The sequence below is a fragment of the Rattus rattus genome, chromosome 3 (assembly GCF_011064425.1).
Source record: "Rattus rattus isolate New Zealand chromosome 3, Rrattus_CSIRO_v1, whole genome shotgun sequence".
NCBI classification, from domain to species: domain Eukaryota; kingdom Metazoa; phylum Chordata; class Mammalia; order Rodentia; family Muridae; genus Rattus; species Rattus rattus.
The window spans coordinates 134,157,442-134,180,652 of record NC_046156.1 but is presented as its reverse complement, the minus strand read 5'-3'; the positions used below and the strand labels follow the sequence as shown (position 1 = coordinate 134,180,652).

The following is a 23,211-nucleotide window of genomic DNA, read 5'->3' as shown; positions in this document are numbered from 1 at the left end:
AGTCTCCGATGACTTCACCAGCATCTTAGAATCTGCAAGTCTTCGCTCCCCATCTATATAAACAATAACTACATCTTCAATAACCTTGCCCATGTTATGCTGAACTTTCCCCGAGGAGTGTGGTAACAACTTTTTTCTACGTTCTTTGTTCTATCAGCACATGATGCATGGTGAAGTGGCACCAGAAATGAGTAGTTCTCTTCCTTGTGTTATGGACAAGCAAAGCAGAAATAAACAAGTTGAAGAATACATTCGGAAAGAGCCAACCTAAGTGTCAGGTAGAGGACTAGGTTGAAGAATACATTTGATTAATTAAAGTGGAAATTTTCTAGATAGATGTCAGCAGTTTGTTATAGGTGAGGTCCATGTCTCATTTCACTGTTTACTGCCAAGTACATTCAACCTGGACTCCACAAGCCACATATGGCTATCACAGAACAGCTATAGAAAGTGGCAATTCAAATTACATTGCCAAGTATTGGATACTTTTTTTTTCTTGGGTGTGCTTATGTAGGTACCCAAGTTGCTAGACCTGGTTCAACCGAATGGCTTCCCAATTAGTTATTTTAGCAGTTCCTCAAAAAGAATTTCACAAATATTAAAGGGGTATGTGGTGATGTCAGGTCCCAAAGAAACCCAGAACAAATGGCTAATGTGGTGCCTATTAACATACCAGAGTATACAGCTGGTATCCAGGCTCTCTCAGTATCTATGATTCCTTTCTGCTCTTTTCATCCCATCCCCCTACCTTAAATCTCTCCAACCCAGGCACTTAATTTCCCACTCTTCAGCTTCTTTTTCCTATATAACCCTGTCATTTCATCCATGTTTCCTGGTTCTCTTGGACCTCTCTTGGTTAGCTCTTGGTCTCTTTGTCCTCTTGGCTCTCCTCTCTTCCTCTCTCACTTTCCTCCTCTCTTTTCTCTCAGTCTGGACTCTTACAGATGCCTCTGGATGTTCTCTCCCTCATATCTACAATAAAACATTTCTCCTCAACAGTACTTAAGAGCAGTCGTGTCCTCAACTTCATTCGGTATGGTTGAGTCAAACCTGAAGTCCATGAGATTCTGCCTCAATTTTTTTTCCTTTTCAAATCTTCTAAAGAAGTATAAATTTTCACTAACTTTATCGGGAAAAAACCACTTTCCCCACAATCCTGACAGTAAACACTGCCCCATCTCTGAGGCTGCTAAATAAAAATAACAAACAATGGTTTGTAAGAGACAAGCACCTAAACAACTTTAGCATTTCATGCTTTCCATGCTCCATTTGCTACAACAAATTCCATTTCCCCAGCCTAAGAAGAAGGTCAATTAGCGTTGCATCCCTGCTGTGCTTGCGGAGCAAAGCTATTTTTGTTGTATAATTCACAGAGGCTTGTGCTATGTGCCCGTTAGTTGAACTGCCTGTAGCTAGACATTTTCCTATGATTTCTATATGTTAAAGGAAGTAGTTCTGAAATGGCCTGCAAAAATTTTCTGGCCTAAAACTCTAGACTCTGTGGGTAGGATGAGACATCCCTTACATGGTTCATGTTTCAGTCAACTGCATAGCTGGCTGGGATAGGGGTGGAAGAGATGAGTTGCTGTGGGGCTGAGCAAGCAGAGAGGCTTCCTGCTGCTGAAGAGAAATTAGAAACGTCTAAGATTAAGGAAGAGTCTGTGTACTGTTGCTGACTGAAGTTGTTAAAAGTTGAGAAGCATCTAGGCAGCCTCCTGAGAGAGGCCCAGCAAACAGTCCTACAGACTAAAGACACAGCATTGTGTCTATCCCTGACTTGTTCTGGAGGCGGATTTTTCCACAAGTCTTCAGGGCAGTGATTAGTCTGCTACCCTGTTGATTCCAGTGTCACGATGCCCAAGGCACAGAGCACAGACATGAGCTGTCAGACTAATGACTCATCAGACTATGAAGTTATAAGTAGCTATTACTTCAGGCCGCTGTACAATGATTTGTTATGGAGCAATGAACATGAAATGAAGCGTTTCAACCAGTGAACTCAAAACTCTGCTTTAATCTGGAGACTTTAGTAGCCAAGGTAAGGTAAATAAAACCAAACCACATCAGTGAACTCTGAACTCACCAGCGGAATGGTACTATTAACTAATTATAGTGGCACTAAAGACAAATTATCTGCCATTAAAAACTCAGTTCTGATTCTGAGTCTACAAGAAATGATAGGAATCAGCATGTTGTTGTTGTTGTTGTTGTTTTGTTTCATTTTTGTTTTTGTTCTTTCCTTTAAAAGGGGGAAAGGGGCTAAAATAGAAAACGTGGTTACTGGGAAAGAAACCCATTTGCTGTAATAAGTAGGAAGGAGCAGGTTGCCATTGTCGTTAAGAAGGACTGAAAATAAATCTGAATAATTTGTTTGGTTCAAAAACCATCTATACTAGATTCTTGTGGCAAAAAAGCTGACTGGCAAGGTTCCCATAAGCTTCCAGTAGGTGGCTGACCCTTTGTCCCCAAGCAATGAATGGCTTGCTGGTGTTCTTTTGAAAAACAGCACCATAAGCAAACAGACCTCCCCAAGTTAAATATTTCACAATTTCCTAAGGAAAATTTCTCACAATGGCCAGGCCAAATTGAAAAACCAGTCTGGTGTGTGTGTGTGTGTGTGTGTGTGTGTGTGTGTGTGTGTGAGAGAGAGAGAGAGAGAGAGAGAGAGAGAGAGATTCCAAATGTATAAAATCTCTGAATACATTTGGCATCAGATCAATTCTTATTTTAAAGGTAATTTTCATACATATTTGATGCCCTCTAAAACTTTGACTAGAAAAAAAAGATGACTCACAAAGCTAAGCACATTCCATTTTAAGAAATAAGTAATAAAACACTATGCAGTGGACGCATTTTGACAAGTGGACACCTGCTACAGTCTACGGGATGGGATCGAGCCCTGGGTGCTATGGACTCACATTCAGGAAAGCAGATACATAAGGTGTTTCAGTAAAGCCTTAAGGACTTGAAGGCTGCTTTAAAACCTGGATGGACCTGTGGAAAATGTGGATCAACAGGGCATGGCAGGTTGGGGATCTTTGCTAATGCTTCAGACTGGTGTCCTAGAATTGGTGTCAAACCCTGAAGACAATTTATTCTGAGATTTAGCCAATGTGCCTGAGACTAAGCCATGATTCTTCTGGCTCACTGGGAAAGGAGGCATCAGCTTCTGCTGGGCTGTGGCTGAATTTGTCCCTTATGACCTCCTCTCAACACAACAGACAGCCCGGATCTCTGGGGTCTTCAGTGCCGCACAGCCTAGACGCTGTCAAAGCACATGTTTAGTAAGATTTCTCCTGTCCACACTAATTCTGTGGGTTTGTGGCAGAGTTCACACCTATGTTCTGTCTGTTCTTTATCCATGGAGTTTCTGAACTCTCCAAGCCATCTCATTTTTTTTCCTTCTGCTTTTCCTTAATACAACAAAAGGCCTGCAACTATAAGATAACACAAGCAGGACACACGGGGCAAGTGTTTTGGGCAGGATTTTGCCATTCCACAATTGATTTTTTTTTTTTACTGCTTTATTCTTTCTACTCTTGGTGTGCCTATCACACCAGGATGGGTGTGAAGAAGCAGGAAACACCATCTCTATCATTTTTCAGTATGTAATTTTGCCTTTGAGAGTCCTGGTGTTTTTAGACAATCAGGGATGTTTGAAGTTCTCAGTATATGCTTGTCGCTTAGCCTGTCGCCCTAGAAGTCCTTAGTCTATCTGGAGGAATGCGGCTCTGTTTCTACCAGTTCCTTGCTCCCTCTCTCCGAATTCAGCCATTAGAAACACTGACAAGTAGCAGTGCTTTCTGACCACCATTTCCAGGTTTCATTTGTGCAGCCATAAAATGAAGAGATCTGGCACCACCACGGTATCAGGTGAAAACAGAACTTTCCATACTCTTGTCTCATAGCATCAAGGAACCTCTGCACTGGCTGCCCATCACCTTCAACCTTACAGGTTCTCACAAGTCCAGAGTAGACACCTGCACCACAGTACACTAGCCTGTGTGTTAAAAATGCAGGCACCAGTGTTTCACTCCCCTCTGTCCCCAGTCAGAATCAACAAACTGAGGGTAGGAATGTATTTGTATATCGTATAGTGCCTTAGTACCTAACTCTTCAGGCTAATATTTAGACTACATGAGGCTAGAGTCCTAGACTTTTGACAAGCATGTCTTCAACTTTTGTGACAATTTCGGAGCCCCTAACTAGCCCTGTTTTTGTCTTAAAACATGAAAAGAAAAATATATCTGACTCTTGCTGATTATCTCAATCCAGCAAACATGATAAACTTTACTTTTTAACCAGGTTATCCTACTCTGTGATGATTAACTAGAACATGGTAAAGTGTTGAAAACTAATGGTCTGTAATAGATAGCACAGACACAGATTCAAATGCAAGACCTTGACTGTGGAGAATCTTACCAAGATCAGGATTTAGTTGAGTCCTTATGAATGGCTTCATGGCACTGTTCACTAACAGATCCCACTGAAAACTAATTTTATAAGTTCAGTTTAGGCACAAATATCAAATATGTCCTTCTTTTCCTTTTCTTTTTCCTCCTTAGTGATTCTATTTATTATGTTGGTATATTTAAATGAATTTTCAAATTATTAACTGGCATTAATCATAATATAAACATTCACTATTCTATGGTAGGGAAGGATTAAAAATACAAATGGTAATTGAGATACAAAGGTAATTTTTAAACCCATGTGTATTACACAAATCAATTCTAAGAGAAATGAAAACGATAGATTGCGGCTGGGGAGAAAGATCTGGGTTAATATTATTTGCTGTACAAGCATGAAGGCCTGAGTTCTGATACCTAGCACCCAGATAAGCAGGGCACAGCTGAGTACAGTGTAGCACTGGAGAAAGAGACACCCTGGCAGGTGGGGTTGGGGAGCTCACTGGTTAGCTAAAATGCATTACTCCATTGACTGCAGTGAGAGATGTTGTCTCAAAAACTAAAGTGGAAAGTGATCTAGAAATATCCTAACATAGACCTCTAGCCTCCACATCCACATTGACAGGTAAGTAAATACACTTATGTGTACACACATGCATGTACATACACACAAATAACTAAATAATTTATAAGATAGAATTAATTTAGTTCCACTCAGTTTTCTTTAGTTTTATTTATTTATTTATTTTTTATTAACTTGAGTATTTCTTATATACATTTCGAGTGTTATTCCCTTTCCCAGTTTCCGGGCAAACATCCTCCAATCCCTCCCCCCCTTCTTTATGGGTGTTCCCCTCCCCATCCTCCCCCCATTGCCGCCCTCCCCCCAACAATCTAGTTCACTGGGGGTTCAGTCTTAGCAGGACCCAGGGCTTCCCCTTCCACTGGTGCTCTTACTAGGATATTTATTGCTACCTATGAGGTCAGAGTCCAGGGTCAGTCCATGTACAGTCTTTAGGTAGTGGCTTAGTCCCTGGAAGCTCTGGTTGCTTGGCATTGTTGTACATATGGGGTCTCGAGCCCCTTCAAGCTCTTCCAGTTCTTTCTCTGATTCCTTCAACGGGGGTCCTATTCTCAGTTCAGTGGTTTGCTGCTGACATTCGCCTCTGTATTTGCTGTATTCTGGCTGTGTCTCTCAGGAGCAATCTACATCCGGCTCCTGTCGGCCTGCACTTCTTTGCTTCATCCATCTTGTCTAATTGGGTGGCTGTATATGCATGGGCCACATGTGGGGCAGGCTCTGAATGGGTGTTCCTTCTGCCTCTGTTCTAAACTTTGCCTCCCTATTCCCTGCCAAGGGTATTCTTGTTCCCTTTTAAAGAAGGAGTGAAGTATCACATTTTGATCATCCGTCTTGAGTTTCATTTGTTCTAGGCATCTAGGGTAATTCAAGCATTTGGGCTAATAGCCACTTATCAATGAGTGCATACCATGTGTGTTTTTCTGTGATTGGGTTACCTCACCAGGATGATATTTTCCAGTTCTGACCATTTGCCTACGAATTTCATAAAGTCATTGTTTTTGATAGCTGAGTAATATTCCATTGTGCAGATGTACCACATTTTCTGTATCCATTCCTCTGTTGAAGGGCATCTGGGTTCTTTCCAGCTTCTGGCTATTATAAATAAGGCTGCGATGAACATAGTGGAGCACGTGTCTTTTTTATATGTTGGGGCATCTTTTGGGTATATGCCCAAGAGAGGTATAGGTGGATCCTCAGGCAGTTCAATGTCCAATTTTCTGAGGAACCTCCAGACTGATTTCCAGAATGGTTGTACCAGTCTGCAATCCCACCAACAATGGAGGAGTGTTCCTCTTTCTCCGCATCCTCGCCAGCATTTGCTGTCACCTGAGTTTTTGATCTTAGCCATTCTCACTGGTGTGAGGTGAAATCTCAGGGTTCTTTTGATTTGCATTTCCCTTATGACTAAAGATGTTGAACATTTCTTTAGATGTTTCTCAGCCATTCGGCATTCCTCAGCTGTGAATTCTTTGTTTAGCTCTGAACCCCATTTTTTAATAGGGTTATTTGTCTCCCTGCGGTCTAACTTCTTGAGTTCTTTGTATATTTAGTTTTCTTTTTGTACCATGGTGTTATGTTGTCTTCACAGGTGGTTCTCTACCATTGTGCCTGATATGAAATACTTCATACAATTAAATAATAAAGCCATTCAACAGCTTCTCCCTTTGTTTTTTGTTGTTGTTGTTGTTGTTGCTGTTGTTTTGTTTTGTTTTGTTTTGTTTTTTGGAGGGGTCTACACTACAAAGACTGAATGTGATGTGATCATTGATCCTCCTTAGTTCTTATGGTATCTCCAGAAATTATGGCTTCTGATGAAAATATGTTTTTGTTTTCAGGGAACAGTCCAATTTCTATCTTCGAAATGGTCCAGATCGTATTGGAAGAAAGTATAAGAAGGCCCTTTATTCTGAGTACACAGATGGCACCTTTACGAAGACTATAGACAAACCAGCCTGGCTAGGGCTTTTAGGCCCTGTCATCAAAGCTGAAGTTGGAGATAAAGTTTCTGTTCATGTAAAGAATTTTGCCTCTAGGCCCTACACTTTTCATGCTCATGGGGTAACTTACACCAAGTCGAACGAGGGTAAGTTCAGTGTATATTGTAATTGGAGTCTTCTCTTTTCAGTAGGAAAACCTTTTGACTTCTAGAATTGATATTTTTAGCTAGAACCTAAAACCATACCCTTGAACACCAATCTGTTTTATAATGGGATTGGAACTCACCACAATAGTGCTGTGTTTCTTCCGCTTGTGTGACTTTGTAGTGGGAATGCCACACATGACTAAGTGGATTGCAAGCTGATAGTGAGAGCACAGCTGGATCACCAGTGCTTAGTTACTCACCTAACAGAGGAAGACGATGAGACTGTGAGGAGTGGATATTGTGCCAGACAACTTAGAAGTGGCATGAGGTCAGAGGGAAGAGAAGGATTCAGAATGGAAGCTGTCTAATCTTTGGAATTCTTCCTCTGATCATGTCGTAGCTGCTTTCACCTTCTATTCTGACCTCTCAGATTATTTGGGCTAAGGTGGCCCAAATAATCTCATCCATCAGCCACCCAAGTTGAGGATCTGTGTGCATTCACTGGAACTCACATGGTGAAAGGAGAGAATTGGTTCCCCCAAGGTGTCAGATTACCTCCACATGTGCACAGACAGACAGAGAGACATACATACATACATATAGACAGACACACACACATAAATACATGTAAAATCAATTTTAATTTTTAATGTAATTTTTAGGAAGTGAGTGTTAGGTGTTGTGTGTCTTTTTCTTCTAAAGAAATGGGTCTACCTAAGTTTCGAGTGATAGACCAGGGAGTTTATCTAGGTTCAGTTGCAGGAGCATGGCAGTGCATAAGCAGTATCCTAGGGGAGGATGGGGCTGCCCTGGAACACCGCTTCATGGAGCACCTCATGAGTCATCCCTCTGGACCCAATCTTGTGAGAGTCTCCTGTAAATAACCACAGCTGCTCTGATTGCAAAATTGCAATGGCCATATCATAACCAAAGGACAGAGTTTCACATTGCATCATTTCTTTTCTGTTTTTCTGAGCCAAATGGTTCTACTAATAATACAACAACTGGCTACCATGCTTTTTCTGTTTTACAGCACCATGGTATACTAAAGAGTTCATTTTCAAAAGACCATAACAGGCTTGTAATCTTGTTAAAAGAAAAAAATTCTTATCTTTTAATGATACATTCTCAGATATTTTATAATTAAATATGGCTGAAATTTGCTTTAAAATGCTATCACATGGCTGAAGATAAATTTGAGTGGGTTATAGAGAAAAACAAGAATGGCCTTCAGTTCACTATTGTTGAAGCTGGGCAGACAGGTTCACGGGAAATCCACCAATACTTAGAGGAAGGTAGAAGTTTGAAAATTTCTAAAGTGTAAATTTTTTGAGTTCTGTAGTTAAAACACACACACACACACACACACACACATCTGATATTATATAGGAAATTACAAATTATACAAATTATACATGAGGGTGATTACTTTGCTTAATGTTTTTATACAATGATCCAAAGGCGAGAGCTTTCCCTTAAATTACGAAAGTCACAATCATCCTGAAATATCTGTCATGTGTGACTCTGTCAATTACCAACTTAGTAATAATCATTTCTGTGATGCTTACAGTCTCCCTAGACATTAGCCTTACATTTCTTTTTTGTGATTCCAAATAGGACATCACTAAATGTCCAAAGGACACCGCTAGATGTTGAGGACTGACTATTCCTTCAACTATGTTCAAATGTGCTCCTTTTCTAACCCCACTGCATGCTGCTTTCCAGGGGCCATCTACCCTGACAACACCACTGATTTTCAAAGAGCCGATGACAAACTGTTTCCTGGACAGCAGTATTTGTACGTGCTGCGTGCCAATGAGCCAAGTCCTGGCGAGGGAGACAGCAATTGTGTGACCAGGATTTACCACTCTCATGTGGATGCTCCAAAAGATATTGCATCAGGACTCATAGGACCGTTGATACTCTGTAAAAAAGGTATATCTTCTCACTGTTCACAATGTGGGAGACAGGCGCGTGGCGGTCAGTTTCTTTCTTAAACTTTGTGAGTCTGTATGGCAGTTGAATGCGTAGATGTAAGAGTAGAAAATGACGGAAAATATAGGGGAGACCTTGAGGACATGAAAAACGGAACAAGCATTTTAGAAGGAAAATGACAATAAAGCTAAGATGCTTGAGACCAGTGCTGTGAAGGGCAGGTTTGTTGGGTGTAACTCCCAGCGATGGTGTGATAGAGAGATACATGACTTTACTGTGTATCCATGAATACTCATGGCACTCCCTGGAAAGGTCTGGAGTTACTTGTATTGTTTTAGTAAGTATAACAGTACACCTATTTTTTGCCTCACAAAGATAATATAACTCAAGAGTTTGAAATGTAATGTTTACTGGATCAATAATTACCTGCAGCCTCTTCATGTGTTCGCTTGTGGCTATATGTGAGTGCCAGTAGATTTGGATACATTTTTTTTTTTTTTTTGGATCTTTTTTTTTTCGGAGCTGGGGACCGAACCCAGGGCCTTGCGCTTCCTAGGCAAGCGCTCTACCACTGAGCTAAATCCCCAACCCGATTTGGATACATTTGAATTGTAGCCTTCTCGATAGCCAAAATACATTCAATGTTTTTGTCAGTGAGTGAGTGTATAGATACCAGAGCATGCGGTGCATGGCATGTGAACTTCTCTGAGTTCTTCCACAAAGAGGCACACACTTGTGTACTAAAAACATAAATACTAAATTTTAAAAAGAAGCTCAAATCTACTAAAAATATAAGTTGAATCACATGCTAAAATGTCAGATCTACTAAATTACAAATTTCTACTTCAGGTTCTCTGCATAAGGAAAAAGAGGAAAATATTGACCAAGAATTCGTACTGATGTTCTCTGTGGTGGATGAAAATCTCAGCTGGTATCTAGAAGATAACATCAAAACCTTCTGCTCTGAACCAGAGAAAGTCGATAAAGACAATGAAGACTTCCAGGAAAGCAACAGGATGTACTGTAAGATTACAAAAGACCTGTTGCATTTCGTTTTAATAATTGTTAAGGTTATTCCCTCACATGAATACTTACAGCCTGAGGCCCTGATATCAAAAGCATATTGGACATGGAATTTGATATGTGTCTCAGTTAGGGTTACTATTGCTATGATGAAACACCATGGTCAAAGGCAAGTTTGAGAAGACAGAGTTTATTTGGCTTACACTTTCATATCATAGTCCATTATGACCTTTGTCCGTAGTCAGGACAGGAACTCAAACAGGGCAGAAACCTGGAGGCAGGAGCTGATGCAGAGGTCACAGAAGAGTGCATTGACTGGCTTACCTCTCTCACGGCTTGCTCAGTCTGCTTTCTTATAGAGCCTAGCCCCACTGGTCAAGGGTGGCACTGCCCACAACAGGCTGGGTCCTCCTCACTGATCACTAAGAAAATGTCTTACAGCTGGATCTTAAGGAGACATTTTCTTTTTTGTTTTTTTCCTGTCCCCGCCCCAAAGGAGACATTTTCTTAATTGAGACTCCCGCATCTCAAATGACTCTAGCTTGTGCCAAGTGTCTCCTAAAAATGTCTTCTTGACAGCTCAAGGTTTTCTTTAATTCCCAGGGATAAACACCAATGAAATGAGGTTATCTAGCCTTCAGAGCTTATGTGGAAAATTAAATACCTCAACAAGAATTAGATCCAAAAGTATACATGTTAATTTCGTTTAGCTTCTTTAAAATTATCTTCATTTAAAAACTGAGAAAACAAGAACTGTACTTCCAAATTAGAAGATGAGGTTATTTCCAACTTTCTATCTAAAAGTTTTTGTTTTGTTTTCATTGGCATGACTATCTCCTTTCTCTACATGGTCACCTTTTCCTTTGTTATTCTGCTAACAAAAACAGATGTTAAAATAATATACCCAAATTTCTAGTCTGAATGGAGACGGTTTGTTACCTCTGGCTCATTTAGTATATTAATGGCCCTTAACATTAATGCTCCTCCCCATGAATTTTTTAGAACAGCCCAACTGAACAGTGACCCTCAGTTTCTTCCAAGGGTCTCATACCATAATACTTTTGAGCTTTCAGGGCTTTCTTGTTCTGGTCGTTTCTGCCCCTTCCTGAATTCCTTTTCTTTCTTCAAATCTCTTTGGATTTTGTCTTTCAATCTTAGAAACATTTTTACTTGTTTTCTGTTCTTACAAAAGAAATTCATATATGTGAAAAAAGTTGTAAGGAAAAAGAGAAAATTTAAATCATCTGCCCTTTGCCTACAAGCACAGTTAATAACTAATTATTAAAATAATTAAAATAACATTTAGTACTTTACCTTTAAATGAGTGCTTTCTAGCTGTATATGGATGCATCCATATTTATATAATACAAATATAAAACCAATATGCATAGTTTATAAACATTAGAGACCATATAATTTTATTTCTAATAGCACAGCTAATATTCATCTTCAGTATGGTATTGACAATGACCCTTAGCCTGAATTAAAGTCCAAAAATGAAAGAGTATGTGATTGATTGGCAAGTCTGGCTTGGATAGGGGGAGAAGGTAACCACTGCTGTGGCGGATATTTTCTATACTGAACTGATTTTGTGTTTTGTAAAGGTAACTGTTACTAGTCTAAGCACTAATGTCTATGGGGCACAACCTCTAATCTTGACTTGCAGCTATAAATGGATATACATTTGGAAGCCTCCCAGGGCTCTCAATGTGTGCAGAAGACAGAGTGAAGTGGTACCTTTTTGGGATGGGGAATGAAGTTGACGTGCATTCAGCGCTCTTTCATGGTCAAGCCCTGACCAGCAGGAACTATCATACTGATATAATCAACCTGTTCCCTGCCACTCTAATTGATGTTTCTATGGTGGCCCAGAATCCTGGAGTCTGGATGCTCAGTTGCCAGAACCTGAACCATCTGAAAGGTAAGATGTCTTCACCCCCAGTGAGCTGCTGGTTGTTAAAAAGCTGTGTCTTAGTTAATCTACTAGTAGAAGGTAGAAGAGAAACAGGACCGATGAGCTAGTTAAGTAATCTGAACACTGAATTATTACCTTGGTTTTAGCTCCCTGTTCACATCATAATGAAATAAGAGTAGGTGAGCCTGAAATGTTTATAAAGTAATGAAATCCGGAAAAATATTCTTTTCTCGAATACAGCAATGGGGTCTGCCATGAAAATACAGCATCCTTTGTAGTTTCTCAATGTAGACTAGAGTACTGTCAAAACAGATTTATAGGTTATGTGGGAGAGTAGTTTGTTTCTTGACTTGTGTCAAGTAAAACCAACTTTTTTATTCATCTGTGATTTGTCTGTTCTTTGCCTTAGCTTGTAAGTGTCATTTGTCTCCTTGACGCAAGGTATAAAAACGCTTAGTTCTTAAAAACTCATAAATTTGTGAAATTTATCTCCAGAGAAAATTAGACTTTGAAAAATTTACCCCTTGAAAGATAATCCCTCAGAGACTATTGTTTTAAAATAGCCAAGCCCCCTCAAAAGAAAAGGCTGGTGTAGTTAATGGGTGTGTGACAAGGAAGGTTTAGAGTCTTAAGAACAATTCCACAAAGTCTGATATCTTCTTTTGAATACACACATGCTTAATTCATAAATACATAAAGACATATGTGAATATATAAAACAGACATACACCTGTTTTAAAAATAACTTTGCACCAGTAGTCTGTAGAGATGTTTACCATGCTTTGTTACCTGTGAGGATTGATTCAGTTTCTATGTGTCACCACATCAGCAATTGTCCCTACTCATCAGAGCCTCCGCTAGGCTCCTTCAGCTGGTTTGCAGGCCTTTTTCCAGATTCGTGACTGCAACAAGCCCTCACCGGACGACGATATCCAAGACAGACATGTGAGACATTATTACATCGCTGCCGAGGAGACCATTTGGGACTATGCTCCATCTGGGACAGACACCTTCACTGGAGAGAACTTAACCACTCTGGGAAGGTAACACCCCACAAAGACCATTTCCTTTATGACTAAGGATATTAAGTATTTACATAGGGCTTACTGGCCGTACATATATTTTCTTCAGAGAAATATCCATTTATGTCCTTTGTCCAGTTATGACTTGGGTTGTTTCTGTTGGTATTTATTAGTTAGGAGCTCCTTATACAGCCTGAATATTATTCTTTCATCAGCTACTCAGTATTTTCCCCTGTTGTGTAGCCCTTCCCTCTCTGTATGGTATCCTATGATGCACAGAAGTGACTCTGTGGGGTGTTGGGCTGGTTTTCATCAGATGACGCAATGTTTTTCAGTCTTTCTTTCCTATCTGTCACTTTCCACAAAGAAGAGAAGGTGCCATCTTAAAAGTCAGCAAGCATCATGGAGACGACTCAGCAGGTAAAGGTGCTCGCTGATGACCCATCCCCAGGACACACATTGTGGAAGGAAATAACTTACATTTAAAAGTTGACCTCTGACCTTTACATATACAACATGGCATACATTGGTACCTATACACAAAATAAGTGTCAACAAGATTATGCCATATCTATGTCTATCTGTGTCACACTACTGCCTCACAGATCTGTGATCCATCTTTAAATTTTCTTTCTTATAAAGTTTTTTTTTTAAGTTTATTCTGTATTCCTCAATGTTGCAGTGTTGGGCCTGGCTGTACCCAGGCCTGTGGCTCCTAAAGCACAGACTTAAGTCCCAGGTTCACTGACAACCACATATGACAACTCCCAAAGCTGCGTCTCTAACCTCCACAACTCTTACAAAACTCAGACTTGTATTTCCGTTTTTCTTAATGACACCTTTACTTGGCTGAGGCCTGTCCAACTTAGTGTGTCCTACCTGAATTCACTGTGTCCTGTTCACGGCAATTTCCTCTGCACTCAGTGAACAGCATTATCCTACTTACTCATGTGCCAAGGTCCAGAACCTACATACTGTCCTGACCGAAGCCACCTACACCCCTCATCAGGTACTGAATCACCAGTCTACGTTTCTCTGGAAACTGTCTTCTTTCCTCCACCCTCTTCACCAACACGACCAAACTCAGTATCTTACATGGAAATTATAAAAACTGTCCTCTTACTGGCCTTCTTCATATAGTATTTGATTTCCTAATGTTCTCTCTAAGCAGCTACTGGAGGGATTCCCCTAAAATACTCATACTGAAGTCTTAAATCCTTCCTTATTGCCATGGAATGGAGTACCCAAACCTTAACCAGTCCCCTTGCCCACCTCTGTCTCTCTAAGTCTCATTCCTTACTCCCCCACCCTATACTATATGCTTGCTGAGTACACAGCTCTCTGCTGTGGTTTCTGGGCCCATCTTCTTCAACTGTGGGCCGCCATATGGGACTGAGAAAATTAATCTGGGTATCACGAACATTTTATCAACAGTAAAAGTTTTAGGAATGCCCAACAACCAAAAATTAACTAAAAACCTAATGTATCGTGAATCCAAGGTGATTTCGACAGGGCTTTCCTCTGTCCTGCCACGCGGCTCCTCTGTAGCCTTGGACCTGCGTGCACAGCATGCGCACTTTGCATTCTGCATGCCACTCTGTGCTATCTCAGCTGCCTGAGACACCTCAGCTCAGATTCAAGGCTGTGTGTGTTATGAATTACCAAGCTTTCTGCTCTTATACACACGATCTCATAGCTTCACCACTGCATGCATGTGCAAACTGGCATATCTTTTGTTACAGGGTTTGATTTTAAAATTGCTGTTCGAGTTGACTGACACGCACACACACACACACACACACACACACACACACACACACACACACACACCATTGATAAATGAGTTTTTGTGTGGGATTAGAACAGAGTTCTAGTGGTTTCCAAAGACCCTGAACATATTTGTCCCATTTGTACTATATACTTGCTATACTAACAATTATAAACCAAAATATTAATCTGTTCTAAAAAGTGTTTGAGATGCAATGTTCTGCAGTATCACATATGCAACCAACACTTAATTCTTTCGGTAAGGATAAATAAGCACATCTATCTTATTAATATGAATTTTGCTTTCATTTTAAATAAATGGCACAATCATATGTATTTCAAAATTCATCTTAAAATAAATTTACAGTTTCTTATCCTATCACAACAGTATTTAATTTGTAAACCCATTTTATATATCTCTGTACCTAGGCTAGGGTCCTATAAATTTTTCTCAGGCCAAAGAGAGCTTAGAGTGGGAAGACTTAAGGAGCCTTGCTGTGGAACGTGGTGTACTCACCATATACTTATTCTTGCTCCTTTGAACCTCCCAGACTGTTACTTTTTTTGTGATCTTCTGGTAGATTCTCTCCATCACCCACACCACAGATGACCCTCCTTTACCTCAGAGTCTTAGGACATCATTTCTAGTGGTTTCTGTAGAGTGGTCTACCCTGCTTTTTTCAGGAGAAATGTTCTACAACACTCAACTTCTTCAGCTCATATAACCAGAGCTAGGGTCTCCTCTGATAGATGTGTGATCTATCTAGATGAGGAGTTCAGCTTACCTATCACTATTTCACCAACACAGTCCAGAGGTCCTGGCAAAAAGCTGGTGTCAAACAAAAGAGATGAATAGGGTGACTCTATAAAAATCATATCCCCTTCTAAAATTGAATTTCTTTATTTGCAAGTAGGGAAAAAAACTAGCAACTGCACTATCACTTGACTTCTAGCAAACAAACACAGGCATTGAGCTGATGCTCAGACTCAATGAAGAACAGCAGCTGTACAGTGGGGTGAAGTGTCTACTCTAGAACAGGGGTGATGTGGTCATGATGAAATGTGTCTTCATTTCACTCTAAAATGTAACTTCCTGCTTCATTTTCTACCCCTTCGCCAAACCTCAAGAGTGGGTTTAAGTCTGTGTGCCTCTTTGGTTAAATTAGTGTGGACCATAAACCACGGCTGCCATGCAGCGCTAAGCACTAGCCCGGCTCTTCTCTTCAGTCAGGATCAAATAGGCACCTCTATTCTAACTCCACACCAGAATCAACCCCCCTTTTTTTCCTTTTGGCAGTGATTCAAGGGTATTTTTTGAGCAAGGTGCCACAAGAATTGGTGGCTCTTATAAAAAATTGGTTTATCGTGAGTACACAGATGATTCCTTCACAAACCGGAAGCAAAGAGGCCCTGATGAGGAACATCTTGGAATCCTTGGTGAGTTCAAGCAGGACACAACTGAGGGAAACACTTTCTTATTGGCTAGCCCAACCTCAGGAAGAACGAAAGTGCCGGGCCTTGCAGCATGATTCCTAGATAGAAGCTGGGGAGATTGGTACCACCCAACACAGCAGCTCACTCCTGTCCAAAAAATTATCAGTCATAAATTTTCACTATTTCATTATATCATGATGACTGCAAATGAGTACTTATCTATCCAGAGAGATAAGGGCAATTGTTTGAGTTGGTTTAAAGAACTGACTTAGCCAAATGTATACTTTCTCAGAAACCAAATGTGAGCTTACTAATGACCCAGGCTGGATCTGTCCAAGAGGCTGCTCCCAGTTCCAAGTCCTCTCATAACTGGTAAACACAGTCTAGACTCAAGAATCAGTCTTTCCCTTTATCTACTAGTTGGGTGACTTTATTTTCTTTGCCTGCTCTTTTCTGTAAAATTGAAAATAACGGTTATTTCCTTGTGAAATTATAGTAAGGGTTAGATGTTAGACATGAATACTTAGAAGAAAGGATAAGATACCCTCAATAAATGTCTTTTTGGGTATTACATCAAGCATTTATGTACTATATAGCTATATCTTTACTTAACAATTGGTAACATCAATTTTAGAGTTTTACATTCTAAAACATGGTTATTCGTCACACCCACCTTAAACTTACCACAACTGAGGTCAAAGGCCATGCAGTCCAGACCAGTAGGTTGAAGAAAGTGTAGATACTCCAGATGTTTTCATAGGTGTGTAAACACTATAAATGAGTTTTTTGATGTGCAAATTTTACCTACTTCAAGAAAGACAATAACCAAAGTAATTTCCCTCAAGTTGGAAAAAGAAAAAAATCTTGCCTTTTTTCAAATTTATTAGATTGTAGCAATACTGGACTTTTAAAAACACCAGCCTGTATGTCACAGGCCAAATAAAGACAACTAATACTCTCTTTGTCCCTAGGTCCTGTCATTTGGGCAGAAGTAGGAGACATCATTAAAGTCACCTTTCATAACAAAGGACAATTTCCTCTCAGCATTCAGCCAATGGGGGTAAGATTCACCAAGGAAAATGAGGGAACATACTATGGCCCAGATGGCCGTTCCTCAAAGCAAGGTAAGTAGGGAATTCAGGGCCTGAGAAAGCTGAAGGCAGGATACCAAACAGTGCCTATATTACTTTTAGGAATAATCCAAACTGAAAATAAAACTCTTTTCTATCCTTTCTAATTAGTTTACAGAATTTTGTTATATCTTAATTGGATAATTAAATAAGAATTTAGTTAAGCTGTATCAATTATACATTTTTGAAACACTATTAGGTGAATATTTTTTTAAGGTCCTGCAATGTTAAGGTTATAGGCTTAATTTAAGATATTTAAACTATAACCAAGGTTATAACCAAAACTATTAGTAATCCATAATCTCATATATATATATATATATATATATATGTGTGTGTGTGTGTGTGTGTGTGTGTGTGTGTGTGTGTGAATCCTTCTGTTTTCATCTGTGTATATATAGCATACTTTAAATATGGTTGAGTTTGTAGTGTATAAATATACTGGCATTACAGTTTTGTGCTGTTTGCTCTCTTACCGTTATAAGCATTTATTAATATGACTTCAGTGATATAAAATATCGACCAATGAATATATATTCAACTATCTTTATTGAGTCTTAGCAATGAAATCTCCTAATTTTGCTGCCAATTGCAACATGACTATATAGGCTGGCTATTGAAGCTTTGTGGCTTCAGTTTTAGGTGAAAATTTAGAGAATTTGCTAAGGATCACAGATTAAGTTCATTTCAGTTCTGCTATTGCTTTCTGTTTAGTTTGGTCTAGAGAAAATGAATGGATTACCCCCTATTTCCAGGTACAGTTGCACCTGACAGACGGATAGAGGTGATGGTATTTACTGTCAACATTAGTTCTGCTTGAAAGAAAATAGACATATTTCATATCCGAACACAAAGAGGGAGATCAATCCTAGGCAGACATCTGGGGCTTCTTGAATTTATCACACCAGTCTGTCAAATGTGACAGGGTAGCTCAAGGGGGAATTCTAATTGGGATCAAGGAACTTAGAGGTGTATTATTAGACCTCACCTAGTCTGTAGCTCAGTAGTCACCTTTGGAAGCTCATATGTAACCTTTCTATTGTGACCCTTCTTATATCCTCATCCTCGAGCAGCATCCTATGTGGCTCCCACAGAAACCTTTACATATGAATGGACTGTCCCCAAAGAAATGGGACCCACTTATGCAGATCCTGTGTGCCTATCTAAGATGTATTATTCTGGAGTTGACCTCACCAAAGATATATTTACTGGGCTTATTGGGCCAATGAAAATATGCAAGAAAGGCAGCTTACTTGCAGATGGGAGACAGGTAAGCCCAGACAGGGGAAAGGGAAAATGACACCTAATTTGTTTTAAATTATACTATAAGAATAAGTGGCTTTAAGGCACCAAAGATTTTTGTATTATTTTAAACTTTTTCTCTGATTTATAATATTTGTATTATGGTTGGTCACAGTGATATATACACTAAGTATTATGCATTTATTTTCTCATAGAAATATCTCTAGTGGATCAGAAATTGCATTATATATGGAATGCATACTGTTTTGTGATAAAAATTAGCAATAACCTCTTGAGTCACCACCACAATCCCATCATTTTTTAAATCTATAAAATAAGTATTTTATGATGTATCTCTGAAGATAAGGGAACCTGTCATGTGATTCGTATACCCGAAGTCTCGGCATTTGGGAAGTCAAAGGAGAAAAATAAAGAGCTCAGGACTATCCCCAGCTACCTAGAGCATGAAGATTAGGGGCTACATGAGAACCTATGTCAAACAAACAAACAAAACAAAATTATACAGATATGGTCTTCGAAACTGGGCCTGGAGACACATACCCTGTAGCCTTAGTGCTTGAAACAAAAGCACTACATTTAGCCAGGAACAGCAGCACTCACCTTTAATCTTAGCACTCAGGTGCAGAGGCAGGTGGATGTCTGTAAGGACAGACAAGACTACACAGAAGAACTTGTCAACCTGTCTCAAAAAACAAAAACAAGAAAGGGGGTGGGCAGGACGATCACATTTGAGACCAGTAGTAAGAACTTTCCCATGGAGCTTGAAAATAAGTATCTGCTCACCCCAGACAGGCTATCCACGGCCCAAAGAAATAATCCTACCCAAGTCTAGCTCAGTGAAGTAGTGGCTTTACTGGGGTTACTTACGGGAGCATGAGTAACTTAAATGTATCTAAATCACCAAGAAATTCAGACTAGACAACCCTCATCATGATGCAGTTTTGTGAAGGATCTAACCGTCAACTCTGCACATTAGCTATCCATTTTCACATTGACAAGCATATTCCACTTGAATAAATCATAAGAGAAAGACAAACAAGGTTTCAGGATTCTCTTCTCTGAGCGCTCATTTGCTTTGGGTCCATGGACCGACTGTCTTCTGAATGACGGGACCGTTTTCTAAACTAGATAGTATTTCTGCTTTCTTGTTTATTTTGTTTTAATCTCACTGGAGGTTGTATGGATCCATCTTCTAGTTCCTTGGCACGCCATTTCCCCATTGAAGATGATCTCTGTGGCCTATAGGAATTCTTACTGGTTTTGTGAATGTAGAGGGCACCTTTGCAGATTTTACCACATTAGGTTTTTTTTTAATCACTGCAACAAAATATCCAAGACAGATAACTTAAAGGATGGGGATCTATTTTGGCTTTAGAGGGTTTGGTCACAGTCAGCTAGTTCCATTCCACTTGGGCTGTAGTGAACCAGACATGCATATGTTAGAAGAAAGCTCTTCATCCTCATGATGGAGACACATTTGCCCATCAGATAGCCAAGATGCACAAGAGAAAGGGACAGAGGGAGGAGATGGGGGAGAGAGGAGACAGGACATCAAGGTAGAGAGAGATGGAGGGAGGGACAGATTCTACCACATTCAAAGGTATAATCCAAGTGATCTTGTCCCTTCAACCAGGCCTAACGTAAAGTCTCCATTACCACCCAATAGCCATCAGCTAGGAGCCAATCCTTTAACAGATGACTTTTGAGCCATTTCAAATCTAAACCATGACACATGTATTTGAATAACTTATTTTAGTGGTTCAATTCGTGTGCACAATATGGACATGAAGGAAGAAGGTTACCTTAGCAAACCTTAGTAAACCATAAATCCTCAACAGACATCAGTGAAAATTTGGGTGGCCAAATGGAATATGTCATTGGCCAAGTTTGAAAGAGGAACTGAAATTCTGTTCACACGTCTCAAAATGGCTTGTACACAGAGTATTGTACATAGAAATCTCTTGCTTTACTGGTTCTATCTACATCTCGTTGCTATTTTGATTTGCAGAAAGATGTAGACAAGGAGTTCTACTTGTTTGCAACAGTGTTTGATGAGAATGAGAGTTTACTCTTGGATGATAATATCAGAATGTTCACAACTGCACCTGAGAATGTGGACAAGGAAGATGAAGACTTTCAGGAGTCCAACAAGATGCACTGTGAGTACTGCGTGTCTCCCACCTGCCCAGGCTACTTCAGAATTATATAGATAATGGCATCAGCTAAACCCCAGGGAACAGTGTTTTTCATTACTTTATATTCAATACATACAGCAAATACTAGTACTCTGAAGGCAATATCTTTGGTTATAAAAAGCAAACAACAAAACAATCAAAAAGAATCCCACTTCAGTGCAGGCCGACAGGAGCCGGATGTAGATCTCTCCTGAGAGACACAGCCAGAATACAGCAAACACAGAGGCGAATGCCAGCAGCAAACCACTGAACTGAGAACGGGACCCCCGTTGAAGGAATCAGAGAAAGGACTGGAAGAGCTTGAAGGGGCTCGAGACCCCAAATGAACAACAATGCCAAGCAACCAGAGCTTCCAGGGACTAAGCCACTACCTAAAGACTATACATGGACTGACCCTGGACTCTGACCTCATAGGTAGCAATGAATATCCTAGTAAGAGCACCAATGGAAGGGGAAGCCCTGGGTCCTGCTAAGACTGAACCCCCAGTGAACTAGATTGTCGGGGGGGAGGCGACAAGGGGGAGGATGGGGGGAAACACCCATAAAAAAAGGGAGGGGAGGGGATGTTTGCCCGAAACCGGAAAGGAATAACACTTTCGAAATGTATATAAGAAATACTCAAGTTAATAAAACAAAAAAAGAATCCCACTTCAGAATAACTAGGTATAGCAGACATGCTAATCTGATGAATGCGTCATCTATCCATTCATTCGTTTATTTACTTATTGAGTTTTTTGAGATAGGCTTTCTTTTATGAGCCTTGCCTTTCTTGGAGCTCTGTAGACCAGGATGGCCTTGAACTCAGGGATAGCCAATGTATCTTTAAGGGGGGGGGAGTATTTATATAGAGGAGAGTGGAGATGGAAAGGAGGAACAGAGAGAGAACTAGTATGCGGCATGGTGCCTGCGGAGATCATCGTTGGACAACATGCACAAGTCAGTTTTCCCTTTCTAACGTTTGGGTTTCAGGGCTTATTTGAGGATGGTGGGCTTACCATCAAGTGCCTTTATCAACTGAGCTATTTTCTTGGCCCCTGAATGAGTCTTTAAAGTGTGATCCCTAGATCAACAGCCTGTTTTACCCAAGAGCTTGTTAAAACTACAAATTCTTGGACCTGCTTTTGAGTTGCTAAGACACTGGAATAAGTTCCAGGAATGCGCACTTAACAAATCCTTTACCTGTTTCGATGACATACTCAATTTGAGAAGAATGGGTGAGGTGCTTTTCTCATTGGTAACCCAGTAAGGACAGGCTCCTCTTCTTTTTCAATGATCCAAAAGTAAGAACTCTGTGCCATCCTGAGTTTTATACTGGATTGCTCATCAGAACCAACTTACAACTTTTAAAATTACTAAAGCCCAAGGAAACCTCTAGCCATTTTATTTAAATGAAGATGAACATCAGTCAGATTTATTATGTTTTAGCTAATTTAAACAGAATTGTAGTTGGCAGAAGTAAAAATTATAAAGTTGCAGTACAAACTAACTTTTTTAAAGCTGCAATGGTTTTGGTCACAGTACTCACAATCCTTAAAATATTACTTTAATTTCCACAAAATCATCTTTTGGAATCAGCAGTGTGAGAAACTTTCCTACACAAGATTTTACCTTTTTTTTTTCCTGATGAGTCAGTTACTTTTGCATGTGAAACAACAGACACACTGCCAGTATGTGACACCCAGGGTAAGCTGGTGTTATCCTGAGACAGATGCTTGCAAACATGACCTTTGAAAGAAATGATAAAAACAGCCTAGAATTCGATTCCAGCTGAAAACACTGAACTCCCCAGGGTGGTAGGAACACAGAAGTCCATGCTATGTGAATTCAGATATGCTCCCTGTAGCCAGGTTGCTCTGGGGACAGCAGAGACATTTCTGACATATATTCAACATAGAGGCTTAAATGTGTCCTTACACAAGGACGTCACGAAGGACGTTTTATTTAACAGGATATGCTGTCTTCAAACCTTTTTCTCTCCTCCTCCAACTTTTGCAGCCATAAATGGATTCATGTATGGCAATCTGCCTGGCCTCAATATGTGTCTAGGAGAATCCATTGTGTGGTATTTGTTCAGCGCTGGAAATGAGGCAGATGTGCATGGGATATACTTTTCAGGAAATACCTATCTGTCCAAAGGAGAAAGAAGAGACACTGCAAATCTATTCCCTCATAAAAGTCTCACCCTTCTCATGACGCCTGACACAGAAGGTACATTTCTCTTAGTGATCACTGCCTTAATTAGGGTTATTACTGCTGTGATGGACAACCATGACCGAGAAACTTGGGGAGGAGAGTTTTTTTAGCTCCAGCTTCTGTACCGCTGTTCATCCTTGAAGGAGGTTGGGAGATAACTGACCTCAAACAGGGCAGGAGCTGATGCAGGGGACATGAAGGGGTACTGCTCACTAGCTTGCTGCTCATAGCTTGTTTGGCCTGCTTTTTAAAAAAATTT

At 40.1% G+C, this 23,211-nt stretch overlaps 1 protein-coding gene across 1 annotated transcript in view; it reads left to right on the top strand.

Moving 5' to 3' along the window:
• The window catches only part of Cp (ceruloplasmin), a 59,048-nt gene that overhangs the window by 2,026 nt on the left and 33,811 nt on the right, over positions 1–23,211 (top strand). Inside the window, exons 2-11 of the mRNA XM_032898608.1 lie at positions 6,828–7,075; positions 8,801–9,010; positions 9,860–10,033; positions 11,700–11,954; positions 12,820–12,991; positions 16,035–16,174; positions 17,143–17,295; positions 18,375–18,571; positions 20,573–20,723; positions 22,755–22,967. Of these exons, the coding sequence (XP_032754499.1) occupies positions 6,828–7,075; positions 8,801–9,010; positions 9,860–10,033; positions 11,700–11,954; positions 12,820–12,991; positions 16,035–16,174; positions 17,143–17,295; positions 18,375–18,571; positions 20,573–20,723; positions 22,755–22,967 (1,913 nt within the window). The remainder of the gene's footprint in view (positions 1–6,827; positions 7,076–8,800; positions 9,011–9,859; positions 10,034–11,699; positions 11,955–12,819; positions 12,992–16,034; positions 16,175–17,142; positions 17,296–18,374; positions 18,572–20,572; positions 20,724–22,754; positions 22,968–23,211) is intronic.